Source organism: Eumetopias jubatus, unplaced genomic scaffold (assembly GCF_037043125.1).
Source record: "Eumetopias jubatus isolate StellerSeaLion01/CBP00866 unplaced genomic scaffold, mEumJub1_p1.0 scaffold_4, whole genome shotgun sequence".
NCBI lineage: Eukaryota > Metazoa > Chordata > Mammalia > Carnivora > Otariidae > Eumetopias > Eumetopias jubatus.
In genome coordinates this window covers 170,736,386-170,750,593 of record NW_028274810.1, presented here as the reverse complement: position 1 = coordinate 170,750,593, position 14,208 = coordinate 170,736,386, and the positions used below count along the sequence as shown (strand labels likewise).

Here is a 14,208-nt window from a genome sequence, read left to right as displayed (position 1 = left end):
CCATTTCATTCCTGTCCTGGGACAAAGAAAAACAGATGCAATCCCTGCCCTTACTGAGCTAGTGGCTGGCTGGATTGCAATAACCTTATGTAGGGGAGTCTCATGGCCAAAATCTCTGTGGCTTCATACAATATAAGTGTTTTCTTACTCAGGAAGTAGCCTGATGATGTGTGGTAGAGGTGCAGACTACTTCCATCCTGTTATTCTGCCATCTTCAGTACATGACCTCCAATGGTCCTGCTGAAGGGGGAGGTTTCTAATGCCTAGAGGTAAAAGTAATAGTGCATTACACCTGACCACATTGCACAACTAGGTGTAAATAAGGCTGGGAAATGTAATCTAGCTTGTGTGCTCGGGAGGAACATGAAAATGGCTTGAGGAATGAATAACTAGTCTTGCCCATGCTCTTGTTTCTTAGTTCCTCCAGTACCTCACTGTGATCATTATGATGGATCTAAAGCGAAAACCTGACACTTCTTGCAGATATTCAGTGTCTCCTTAAAATCTCATAGAAGGTGCTACATGATTTGACCTTAATCCTGTCTCAGTGTCATCTCTCATGACTAGCCATTTATGCACTAGCAACATGGGAGTTTTTCACACTTACTGAAGTTCTTCCATTTCACATATTTGCTTATGCTGTCCCTGTTCCCTGAAATGTCACCGTCACTTCTCTCCAGGGCTTCTGTTTCTACCAAGTTACTCCTATTCCTCCTTTTAGCCTCAGCTCAAATGCCAGTTCTTTGAAAATGATTTCCTGTTGCTGTCCTTCTCTGGACTGGATTTGGTGCCCCCTTTTTGTGCTTCTGTTTTTTCTCTGAACACATTACCTTGCTGTTACCTGCTTTTCACTCATCTCCTTCCTGGTGCCAGGGCCACTCTGCACCTGGCCTTCCTCAGCATGTAGCACGTAACTCAGCTATGATTTGCTGAGTGAGTGCCAGCTGTGATTCCATTTCTTCCTGATCCCTCTTTTCTGAGACACCTCCCTTATTCTTTCTTCACTGCTGAGCTACTTCCTACTTCTCTACGTGTGGGCCTTTGATATCAGATGACATGGCTTTGGTATTTGTAGATTTGATTTGTTTGCTGAGATCTTTAGCTTTGACTGTGGCTTATCTATTGAAGGAGTTATGCTTAAAAATAAATAGGTAAGTGAGTAAGTAAATAACAAACTAAAAGCAACAGAGTAGCAGTTCCATATTATATGACATTGGTCAACAGAATCTTTTCCTTAGCAGAGTTCTGTTTCTAGGGTAGCAGTGCTTCCAGCATTTTCCGAGCCTAAGGCTTTTGCTGCTTTTGGCAGTTTTCTCTGAAACGAGGCAGTGATAGGATTAGTATCTTTAGTCCATCAGATGTCGGTCTACAGATTGCAGTTCATGAGAAACACTGGCTGGAACTTTTCCAAGGAAAAGAGCCCAGCTGTTGAGAGGACAGAAGACAGATATTTATGCTTTGTGACTGATAATAGCAATCTGGACTCAGCCAAGAAAAAATAACAAATGACTTTTTTAGTTCGTCAATTGTGAACATACCAAGAAAGTCTTGTCTGACAAACAGCCTGAGGAGTTAGAGGATGACAGCCTGTGAATGAGAATGGAAGCAGATAATGTGGAGCTGTCTATCCATTCATTGCCCCATAGATTTATCTAGTCTTCATACATTAAAAGATGGTTAACATGTGCACCCAGACCTCAAGTTTACCTTTTAGTAGGAGGGGTAAGTGTGAAAAGCAGGATTTCAAAGCCTTATATAAGGTGCCTTAGGAGGGGCTATGGGAGTGTAGAAGAAACTCTGACAAGGGGGTTTAGGGCCAACCTGATGGAAACTATATCTGAATGGAGTCTAGAAGGATGAAAAGATAAAGCTAAGGTAAAAGGAGAATGAAGATGTGTCATGGGGAGAGGGAGGTACCTGGCAGAGAGAGAAGCATGTGTGTAAGAGGAAAATTTTATACTGTTGATGCATAAAGGATGAAGTGAGTAAGAAAGGCTATGAAGAAGGAAGTCTAGGTGTCAGGGGAGCCAGGGGTGGGGGCTTCTGTGCTACAGGGATCTTCTAAGCAGGTCATCATCCCGTGTTTTTGAATAATCACTCTGGCACAATGATTATAGTCCATGCCTCAAGGCAAAGACGAGATGAAGAGAGCCTAAAAAAGCCATGGGATAGAAAACAGAGAATGGGGCTTAGTCCTTGGTTTATATGAAGGAAGGATGCACATAAAGAGAAAAGGATGTGTTTGTTTTATTTATTTTTTTTATAATCAAGGTGACTGGGTGCTCTCTCTACCTCAAATAAAAATTAAAAGGGTTTTGGGGTAAAGGAGGAGTATTGTTTCACACCAGTTTCAGATACTGTTGGCACATCCAAGTGGTTTGGATAGCTCTTCTCTGGTCCCAGCAGTCAAGTACATACATATAAAAGTCGCCTATTTGGAGAAATTGGGTTAGGGTTATAGATGTGGGAATCTTCAGTACATAGGGAGAGACAACACACACACACACACACACACACACACACACACACACACACACACACACCATCAGCATTTGAGATACAGGTAGACAAGTGATCTAGCTGAGGAGACTGAAAAGGGTGGGATGAAAACCAAGGTAGAATTTTCATAAAAATCGAAGAGGGAAAATATTTCAGAAAACTGACGTGTCTGAAGTGGCAGATAAGTTTATAAAAAGAAGATGGAAACATATTCCACTGTGTGTGCAGCTATCTCCAAGCTCCACTTCCATTGTTTACTGCTGTGGGATTCATAATAGTGAAATGTTGGAAATTAAGGATCTTTTATTAGAGAAATGGATAAAGAAATCATGGTACATTCACACAATGGTACACTGTATAGCCATTAAAAATGATATAGAAAATAGTATATGAAAATATATTTAAGATATGCTCTAAGTAAAAAGCAGGTAACAAAAGTGTGTATATTTCATTTTGTCTTGTATGTATGCCTATATAGACCTACAGTATTTATATGCATGACTATATATGTGCACAAAATTATTTGAAAGAGTTCACAACCAGCTGTTATCATTATTTGTCTATGAATGGAGGCTTGTTTTCCTTTTTCCCCTTATGCTTTCTATTTTTTTGGTGATAAACAGGTATTGGCTTGATAAAGTGAAATAAAATAGGTATCTTTTTGTAGTAGAAAAGGTTCCATTTGATTACATGATCAGGATGTGTGTAGAGAACAGTTTCAAGAGGATAATGGGAGCAGAGGCTAGTAGGTAGGGGTTGGAAGAGTGAATAGACAGTAAGAAAGAGAGACAAGGAGTATGATACTTTGAAAAGTTTTGATGAGAAAAGGAAAGGTCTGAAAGAGAACATAATTAGTGGAGGAAGGTAAAGGATGTTAGGATTTTGAGTCATTTTGGTTTGGTTTTTCTTTAGTTTTGTGCATGTACACATGCATGTGCGTGTGTGTGTGTGTGGGTGTGTGTAACAGAGACAGGAGAGGCGATTACAGAGAATAGGTGTGTCTCTGTGTAAATGTGTAATGGGTTTTAGGATGATCAGAGGAAACCAAAATAAAGAACTTGCAGATTCAGGACAGAGAAGGAAGATAATAGATGGAGCAAATACCAGAGAAGGTAGATGGGGATGGAGTCAAGAAACAGGTGTGGAGATGGGTCTTCCTAGGGGAAAGAACATATCATCCCTGAGATTAGAGAGAACAGTGTAAATGGCTTGTTTAAGGGGGTAAGATGGGTCAGAACATCCAGGGAGTTTAAATCTGATAGTCCTTTAATAGTGAGCAAGTCTTTTATAGTGAAGAGATGGGTGGGGGTCTGATGAAAACCCTTAAGGTTTGGAAGTGTCCTTCAAAGACTGAAAGAGTCAATTAATCAAGGATAAAAATTGGTATGTGTTTCTAGAAAAAGACTCAGCAAACTCTGACCAGGGAGCCAAATCTAGCCTGTGGTCTGTCTTTGTGGCCCATGTGCTAATAAGCATGTTTCTTACATTTTTAAAGGTTGTTTAAAAAAAGAGGAAGAAATGTATGGATATGACACAGACCATATGTGACTTGAAAATCCTGAAGTATTTACTATTTAACTCCTTACAGAAAATTTTTCCAACTTTGTTCTTTGGTAATCAGATTGAAGTAGAATCCCTCACTTTGTAGCAGGAATTCCCTTTGCTCTAAAAGCAGTCAGCAACCTATCTAAAGAGTGTTTTAATTGGCAAATGGTCAGGGATAGGTCTGAGGTATGGGCAGTGTTCAATTTGTTGATATGTGTGATGCTTACATAGGTATTTACTTTAACACTATGCATTACTCCATAGTGTGCTGGGACAGTGACTCAAAAAATAATCCTTAATTTGTAGCATTTGCCACTTTCCATGGTATAAGTACTCCCAACATGGCTAATTTCAGGCTACCAATTAGTACTGAATGAGAAGTTGGGAAGAAATGTGCAGAATTGGTTCTCACAAGCCAGTTTGGGCCAGTTTGGGATTTTTTTCCACAGGGAAACAAATTTTGGAGAAATAGCTCATTCCATTTCATACCATATGAATTTTCTGACCTACTCTCGTGAGTTAATTACACTGACTAAACTGTAAAGACTTTTGAAAAGTTTCTACTTCCATTTTTTGTAGCTACAGCTGAATTTGAATTCTAGGGTTAAGCTGATACCTGGGAAGATGCACATCTTGATGAAGCAGAAAAGCCGTTGTTTCCTTGATAGAGCACAGCTCAAATTTAGGAATGTGAGAACCGTGTTTTGGTATAAACTTCTGATACTTTGAGACCTCTTTGGAGATTAGAATAAATGGAAATGCCCATAAGCTGAAGGGCACAAATGGAATCCATCCAGATAGGGTTGCACTACAGCAGAACCAGGAAGCCACCTCTGACATGCCTGTGGTAGCCCTTGCTTCTTTATCTAGAAGAAAAGCTTAGTTTCTGAAGGCACTCATTTTCCCCAGTTTCTTATAGGCAGCCCACTTCTGTAAGTTGGACACCATTGCTACCCTAAACCAAGCCTCTTTGGCTACTCTGATAGGACAATGTTTCCTTTAAGGTTGACTTTTAGGAAGACCGTGTGTGCCAGTATGCATCAAGAGTTGCTCTCTGGGCCTTCTTTCCTTACAACATATTAGAGTAACCCACTATATTTCCTCTTGCATATTTTCCAGGGTATTTTATTTTCTGTTCCCCACATCTTCTCAGCTTCTATAAACTTAAAAAATATAACTTAAGATATGAAGGCTTGTTATGAGTTAATGAAATGGCCAAAAATTGTTAATCTCCTCAAAGGGAATAGCTGTGAATGCTCTGCTGGGCACTAGCAGAAACAATCTCAGCTCCTCAATATGAATTGTTCTCATCACGGCTTCATGTTTCTGTAAAGGAGCATTTCTTTAGCATTCTTTCAACTGCTTTTAATCAGTTTAAGCTTTGATTAAAAATGAAATAAAAAGTGAAAAATTTCCTATACAATTTGATATAAATAATGAGGAGCTGATAGAATTATATATATAAGAGAGTGGGGATTTGTTTAAATAATTTATTAGGAAAAGTCATCAAAATATATAAATGTTAGGAAAATATAATAATAGATATTTGAACAAAATATGTAAGACCAAACACCTGGAATAATTAGAGGCATAATTCCCTTCCCAAACAACGTTTCCTGTTTAGCTAGTTTGAGGTTTATTCTGGGACCTGTCACTTCATTGTACTTCAATATCTCTTCATGGCAACCTTCTCTTTATCGCCAGTTTCCACTGGCAAATATTTCTTTGTCTTGCAAAAAACCTCCTGATGTGTGCTAAAATCAAGAGTAATGGACAGTAAACAGATGCTGAAAGGAGCTAGCTCATAAGTGATAGGCAAGTACTCTGTGCCATGTATTCTCATTATTCAAAGGCCTTTTGACTTACTTGCTAGATCTTGGCTACATTCTAGATAGGTGAAGTATTATTATCTTTATGAATAATGGATTTCATAAATATGAGGGGTAAAAAATTTAAGGATCAACTGAACAATTTCTAACAATCTAATGAGAAAACTCATTGCAGGGCCAAGGGCATTAATGCAGAAAGTTGAAAAAAATCAAGAGAGTTTAAAAGATCCCAGTCAATTGAATCATGGATTATTTAATTCTAAATAGCTAAGTTTTATGACTTTGGATGAGAGAGTTTTGTTTTGTATATCTTTTTTCTCTCTTTTTAAAAATAGATTAAGTCTTTTAAATATTTATTTTTAAACCATATGTTCAATTTTAATCTTGAACTCACTGGAAAGGAACACTTCTTCAGTACTATAATAAACGTAAATACCAAGCATTTAAAATGCATATTTGGCTTCTATAAACCAGAATAATGTATTTTAAATCTTCTATAGACTGTGACGTAAATCACTTGATACTCTGAAATTCCTACATTAGCTTGAAATCATAGTCATTCTAAGTGACATTCATATTTGTATATATTTTTTAAACCCAAACATTCATAAGTGTGTGACTTCTGTGAGGCCTTTAGACATGTTTATAATTGCGCAGAGCTTTGGGGTCCCTCATCCATCAGCATATGCTCCCCTACTGCAGTACCACTGTATCTCGGAGTTCACTGCACACCCCAGCTGTAGTGCTCCTTCATGAAGTCGTCTCTCCTTGAGCTGTCTTTATAATACAGCAAGTCCTTGAATAATTGTTAAGTTAGGTCCCCCAAAATCCCAATAGTGGTAGCTAGACTCTTTTTTAGCATAGTGACACATAAAAATTCTTAGTTACAATAACTTTTACCAAAAAAGAATTTCATAGAGTATTGCAATGAAGAATGTGTCTCAAATACACCTGTGTTTTAGTTTTATCTACAAGGGGAAGTGTTATGCTGCTTACTGAGAGGAAGTAGGGCATCTTTTTCTACTTTATGTATAATTGATTTATTAGGTCAGTGGAGAGCAAAATAATATATAGCAATTGACAAAGGACAGAACTTCTATACAGACATTCTGTACCTGATCAGGTGAGGGGATTTTTACTCAGACTTATTTTCTTGCTACTCTTTTCAGGTTCTTTTTTCTAACCCAGCTCATTCTTTCTTGGGCTTTATTAATAGCCTGCTGAACATTGGCTTCAAGCTCTTTTTATTTTCTCTGTGTTTCCTTTGACTTCAAACCTTAGAACTTTCCTTGTCTCTTGGCCCATCCTACACTGGGGTTTGACACCAGCTTCCCCTTACCCTCTGCCTCAAACCTGAGGGCTGCCTGCACCTACTCCTGTGCCTGGCCACAGTGTGTTTAGCCATAGGCACACCATTTTTCAAAAGAAGAAGTGAGGAGATGGGAGGATGATGTCTTTAACCTGGCATGTCGAGATTGAAATGCCCACAGGGACTCAGCAACCAGCTCAGGAAGAAAGTCTATGCTGGTGATGAAGATTCGGCGGGTCATCACCGTATAGAGAAATAAAAATGTCATTGGTATGAGTTAGATTACCACGGGAAGCATATTAGTGAAAAGAAAAGACAGCTCAGCAAAGAACCCTAGGCATTTCAGGGAAGGACTCCCTACCCCCCAAAAAGAGGATTCCTGTGAAGACGACAAAGAGAATGAAGAGAGAGGGCAGCATTTCAAGGAGGAGAATGAGGTTAAAAGAGCGTGTTATCACAGATAAATAAATTAAGGACTAAAACTTTTTACATTGCTGACTTAGACCAATTTTGGAGGAATAGGAAAGACAGAAATTTGATATACAATGAGAAATGCGTGGATGGTTTGAAGGTGAACTTGTGAGGAGGAATCATTTATCCATTGGCTCAAGAAGCTGTCAGCCTAAGAGAATATGGGGCAAATCCCTTTAACTCTGGTCTCTGTTTTTTCAGTTGTAGAATAAGGGAATTAAAATAAATGTTCTCCAACCACTGTTCTGCTATAATATTTTATCACTCTAGGAGTCTAAATCAGTTCTTCAGAAGGAACAAAATTATAGCATGCTAAGCTATACTTGACTGTCATCTCTACACTTGTCTTTGCATGTTTGCTCTGTATTTAACAATCTGCAAGCAGTATGGTACTTGTTTTGTTTTTGTCACACATTTGCACTGTTTCAGCAGTTCATGCTGTTATAGTTGACTTAAATTCCTAATTTGTTTTGTTAGTAGAAAGGATATACCACATTATTTTGAAGCACTAAGAAAAGCCAAAAATAGAATGGAAAATGTACCATTTTACAAACAGAACTTTTGTTTTTGTTTCTAACATTGGATTGTTAAAGACTTCTTCTAAAACTTTTTTATACATCTCTTTTGAATCCCAGGTATTGCAATTTCAGATGAACTCGATAAGGTAAGTTGAAAAGAAAATATAGAATTTACATTTTATTTTAATTCACTGTCTAAATGAAAAACTATCTGAAACATAAAGTCTTCAAATATAATTTATTTGGTGCTGACTTTTCAAAACTTCCAGTTATATGCTTTGATTCTTTTATGAAAGTTATTGCATGAAGTATATATATCACCTACTCTTCAGAGTCAGGAGTTTTAGAATTTGGTTAGAGAAAACTGAATCTCACTGAATCACTATACTTAAAAAAAAGAAAACTAATCATATTATATTACGTAAAATATTTTTTTCTGTACATGATGATGAAGATGAGGATATGGAAGACACTTGTACTTTTCTATAGCTATCCTTTGGAAAACTTAGTAAGTTTTTGTATTGTTTTATTTTTAAATTCCAAGATATGAAGAGAATATGATGGTACCTTTACTGGAGTGATAGTTGTGAAGGTGGTGAGAAGTGACATCATTAGGAATGTATTTTAACAGTGGTGTCAGTAGAACCTGTTAAGTGTACCCGATGTGGGGAGTTATAGAAGAAATCAGTCACAAATAAATAAATAAAATCTTTAAAAAAAGGGGGGGCGTGTGGGTGTCTCAGTCATTAAGCGTCTGCCTTTGGCTCAGGTCATGATCCCAGGGTCCTGGGATCCAGCCCCGCATCGGGCTCCCTGCTCTGCGGGAAGCCTGCTTCTCCCTCTCCCACTCCCCCTGCTTGTGTTCCCTCTCTCACGGTCTCTTTCTCTGTGTCAAATAAATAAATAAAATCTTTTAAAAAAAGAGGAAGAAATCAGTCGATGATTTCTAGGTTTGGGAGATAAACAACTAAGTACACTGTAGTGCCATTTATCAAAATAGGAAAAACTGGAGAAAAGCAGATTAGGCAGATTGCAGTAACAGTAAGAGTTCCTTTTGGCTTATTTTTAGTTGTATATTAAGCATATTTATATGCACTATTACTCATGAGAGACTTGATTTAGTTTTACATTTAGGAGTCATTGGGATAGAAGTTGTCATTTTTGTTTGGTTTGGTTTGGTCTCAGGACCCCTCTACATTCTTATGACAGAGGGCCTCAAGAGGCTTTGGTTTGTGTAGATTATATCTATCGATATCTACCGTGTAAGAAATTAAGACTTCTAAAAAATGTACATGTTGTTCATTTTAAAAATAGCAGTGATAAAGCCATTATATTAACAAAGATAACATTTTTTATGAAAAATACTTTATTTGCCAAAACAAGGTATTTGTGAGAACATTACATTATTTACATTTTTAAAAGTCTCTTTAATGCCTGGCTTAATTGGAAATTTCTGCATTTTCATAACTATTTCTGTGCTCATTGTGTTATGTTGTTTCGGCTGAAAAAAAAAATCTGACATCAGATATGTGGTTGAAAAGGGCAAAACGCCTAGAAATAGCCATTAATATTTGGTGACTGTTGACCCCAAATCTCTCTAAACAGAAGACATATTGCAGCTGGCTTGGTGGCTAGATACACAGATAGAAAGAGAATGATAGAAAGTATCATACAAAAAATGGGATTCTGTGAATCATTACATTTTAAAATAATAAACTATAATGTAATAATTGTATTATTTTTACAAAAACAATAAAGTTAATACTCTTCTATTCCAAATAGGATTATACCTTCTGAATTTTGTACCATAAAAATACATTTCTGTTTGACTAAATAATAATTAAAATTTATCAACATACTTATAAGTATTAAGTAAGTTAACAAACCATCATAATATTTAAAAAATTAATTTATATCTATACTAACTCTGTGCAAAACTAGATCTTGACTACAAATAATAGCAAGTAGGAAGAGCGGCAGATGTGGTCTCTTGACTTTGTCCTGCTTTTCTAGTCTTCTTCCTCTTTGTGTCCATCATTGTCTTTGCCCCAGCTGGCCTCCTTCTTATACCATGACCTTCCTTACAACTTGCAGAAATTTCATAATCCCTACTCCTGCATTTTTATTCTGTGTTCACTTTAAGTACAAAGACCTCATCATCTCTATTTCTAGGTTCATTTGCTCCTTCCAATATATTTTGCAAAGCCCTGGCTGCCTGAGCCATATATGAACTTGTGTGATTTTGCTTGGCCCTTGTCCTTCCTTTCTTCTGGGTTCTAATTAGCAGTGGGGTTGGTGTCTACACCTTTTTTGTGAGCTAAAGAATATACTAATTGTTTTTTCAACTGAAAATAGATTTCACCCTCACCCTCAGTGGATGCCATGATCCTTGATTAGTATCATCCTCAGGACACATCCATACCCCAATACCCTCTCTCTTCCAAGTACTAGCTGAAAGGAGTTTCAATTTAACTAAATTGCTATTTTTCATTTACTTACCTGATATTCCTATTTTTGAGGACTTCATGGAAATTGCTGAAATTTATTGTACATTTAATATTCTTAATTTTTACTGGGAAGATGTCAATAATTGTCATAAATAAACTTTTATTTAAAAATACTTATGTAAGTGTAAAGAAATTGTTCCCATTCTCATACCTAATTTTTTGAGAGTTCCCAGATAATAAAAGGCAAACACAGGCTGCCAGAGCCATAGCCACTATTCTTTGCCTGCCTGGAAAGCAGCTTTGGTTGGGGAGAGAGTTGGCCCCATAGCGCTCTCTGCTGACCACTAAGCTCACAGTCCTGCATTTCTCTCAGTAAGAAAATGTGACTCTCAGGCAGATACTAAAAAAACCCAAAAGGAATGATTTACAACTTGCGTTGACCTGACACCTATGTCTTTAATGTAATAATAAAAATCAATTAAGTTTCTTCCTTTTAATCTTCCATTAAAAATTTGGGGGGTTTGCTAAAGATCTATTTTTCTTAACCTTTATAAAGTACCATCATTTACTATCCTATTCCAATTATATTTAATTGTCATTTCTTTGAAATGATTTTTTTTTCCTGCGGATTTCAAAGTTAGTTTGTGAATTCTGATAAAGGTAGTAAGAATGATTAATCTTACTTAAAATGGAAACAATAAAACAAAACAGAGGCTAATGTTAGTTTTAAAGCTTTTATTTTTAGTTGTGGGAATTCTGTCAATTTCTTTTCATTAGTTTTGTCATTCCTCTTTCCTTAGCCACTGTATTGGTTTTCTATTGCTGCTGTAACAAATTAAAATAATGCAAATTTATTATCTTATGTTTCTGTAGTTTAGAAGTTCAACATGAGTCTCTCTGGGCTTAAATCAAGGTATCATAGGGTGCATTCCTTCCTGAAGTTCTAGGGGAAATCTGTGTCTTTGCCTTTTCCAGCTCTTAGAGGCTGCTCTATTTCTTGGTGCATGACCCTTTTCCTCCATCTTGAAAACCAGAAACATCTCATCTCTGGCTAATTGTAGCCAGGAAAAGCTTTCTGCTTTTGTGGGATCATGTGATTAGGTTGGGGCCACCTGGCTAATCCAGATAATCGAATCTTAACATTTTTAACTTTAATCATGCTAAGTCCCTTTTGCCATTTAATGTAACATATTCACAGGTTTGGGGGTTAGGATGTGGACATTCTGGGGAAGCTATCGTTTTGCCTCACAGCCACTATTCAGGTTCAGATAGTATTACCTTTCATATCTGTCTCTAATTCTTCAGGCTGCTACCATTCCAGTTCATCCTTTAAAATGCCATATAGGAGACATGACTGGTGCCTGCTCAGTTTCTGTTCGTTGGGGCAGTGTGACCAAGCCTTCAAGTGCTGTGAGGGTTGGGTGCTTCTGGGCTCACTGTTTTCCTAAGGATTGCTCAATCCATTGGGAGCCATCCTGCCCAGAGATGCCTGGGTTGGCCCTCAGTTAGTAACTGACTGAAATAAGACTCTGACTTGTCATTTACATTCCAGAGATCCTTATGAGATCAGGCTGTGAGTAGACTTTACCCGAACCCATATGTTTGCCTAGTTTCTTCCCCTGTCTTCTGCTTCCTTTACTCTCTTACAGGTTCACTTGAGAGACCCTATTAATATATCACATTTTTTAGCCTCTGGTTCTAGGGAAACTTACTTTGAGAATCCTGCTAATAATTTTCCATGACACCCTGCTACTTCAGATTAAGTCCAAATTTCTAATAGAATAAGCGGTCTCCATTTTGTCACTCAAACCTATATTTTATGCTTTGCTTCCCTCTTTTTCTCTATTCAGAGTCTGTTTTGTGCTCAACAAGGCACAAGGTGTAAGGCAGCTAGACTACAGTACTTTTCATATTTTTTGTTTATTTCCACATTTTTGCTCATTGTCATTCCCTCTCTTCTCTCTAAGTTTTCCATTTTTCAAGCTCCAGCCTTCCCTGATCACTCTTGCAGAAAGTGATCTTACCTCCTCTGAGTTTTTAGAGGATATAGCAACCACATCACAAATGACACTTCTTGTCTCATATTATGGAAATTTTTGTTCACTGCTTGAAGAAATTGCCTGATATTTTGGAAAAATCCATAGAGGAAACCTTGGATTGAACTTGGCTCCTGCCATTTACTAATTATGTGGACTTTAGAAAGTTATTTATAGATGTTGGGCTTTAGTTTCCTTCTCTGTGAAATGTAATGGTTTTAGTAACTATTGAAAATAACATCAATTATTCTCCCACTCAAAAATAATTTTAGGCAGATTGCTAAAATGTAAAACATTTAAAAGGAATATTTGGGAAAATCATTTCAAAGGGAACAGAGCATAGGAAATATATGAGTCCCCTGTGCAAAATGCAGTCTTGGGGCTCAATATCATCACTCTGGTTGAGCCACAATTGAGCTTTTTGTCACTTGGTATCATCACCACTCACAGGATCATAGCAGACTAGTTGTTCACAGGGAAACTATTCCTACTATTGAATCTTAAGAAAAATATCCCTCATTAATCCTCATGAAGTGGATACATATAATGTATCAATAATATTCTTTTTTTTAAGATTTTATTTATTTGACAAAGAGAGAGACAGCAAGAGAAGGAACAAGCAGGGGGAGTGGGAGAGGGAGAAGCAGGCTTCCTGCCGAGCAGGGAGCCCGATGTGGGGCTCGATCCCAGGACCCTGGGATCATGACCTGAGCCGAAGGCAGATGCTTAATGACTGGGCCACCCAGGCACCCCTATCAATAATATTCTTAAAAAATTTTTATGCTTCTGTGCACCAAAAGATATAATCAACAGGGTGCAAAAATAACTTCCAGATTAGTAGGAATATTTGCAAATCATATATATATATATATATATATATATATATATATATATATATATATATATATATAATAAGAGGTTAATATCCAGTATATATAAAGAACTCCTACAATTCAACAACAAAACAACCAGATTTTCAAATGGGCAAAGAACTTGAAGAGACATTTCTCCAAAGATGATGTACAAATGGCCAGTGAATATATGAAAAGATTCCCATATCACTAATCATTAGAGAGATGTAAATCAAAACCACAACGAGATACTAATCTCAAACCCTTAGGATGGCTACTATCAGAAAAACCCCAGAAAATAATAAATGTTGCAAAGATGTAGAGAAATTGGAACTTTTGCACACTGTTGGTGGGAATATAAAAGGGTACAGTCACTATGGAAGACAGTATGGCAGTTCTTAAAAACATTAAAGATAAAATTACCATATGATCCAGCAATCCTACTTCTAGGTATGTATCCAAAAGAATTGAAAGCAGGATCTTGAAGACATATTTGCACATGCAGCACACCCATGTTCATTGTAACCTTATTCACAATAGCCAAAAGGTGGGAGCAACCTAGTGTCCACTGATGGATGAATAGAGAAACAAAACGTGATACACACACACAATGGAATATTACTCGGCCTTAAACAGGAAGGAGATCTTGTCATATGCTCCTACATTGATGAACCTTGAGGACATTATGCTAAGTGAAAAAAAA

General features: G+C 37.1%; 1 protein-coding gene across 2 annotated transcripts in view; it reads left to right on the top strand.

Annotated features, from left to right (window-relative positions):
* CUNH8orf34 (chromosome unknown C8orf34 homolog) overlaps nt 1-14,208 on the top strand; it is a 148,352-nt gene that overhangs the window by 100,565 nt on the left and 33,579 nt on the right. For both annotated transcript variants that reach the window (XM_088023135.1, XM_028112586.2), the window contains one exon: nt 8,289-8,317. In XM_088023135.1, coding sequence (XP_087879261.1) covers nt 8,289-8,317 — 29 coding nt within the window. The remainder of the gene's footprint in view (nt 1-8,288; nt 8,318-14,208) is intronic.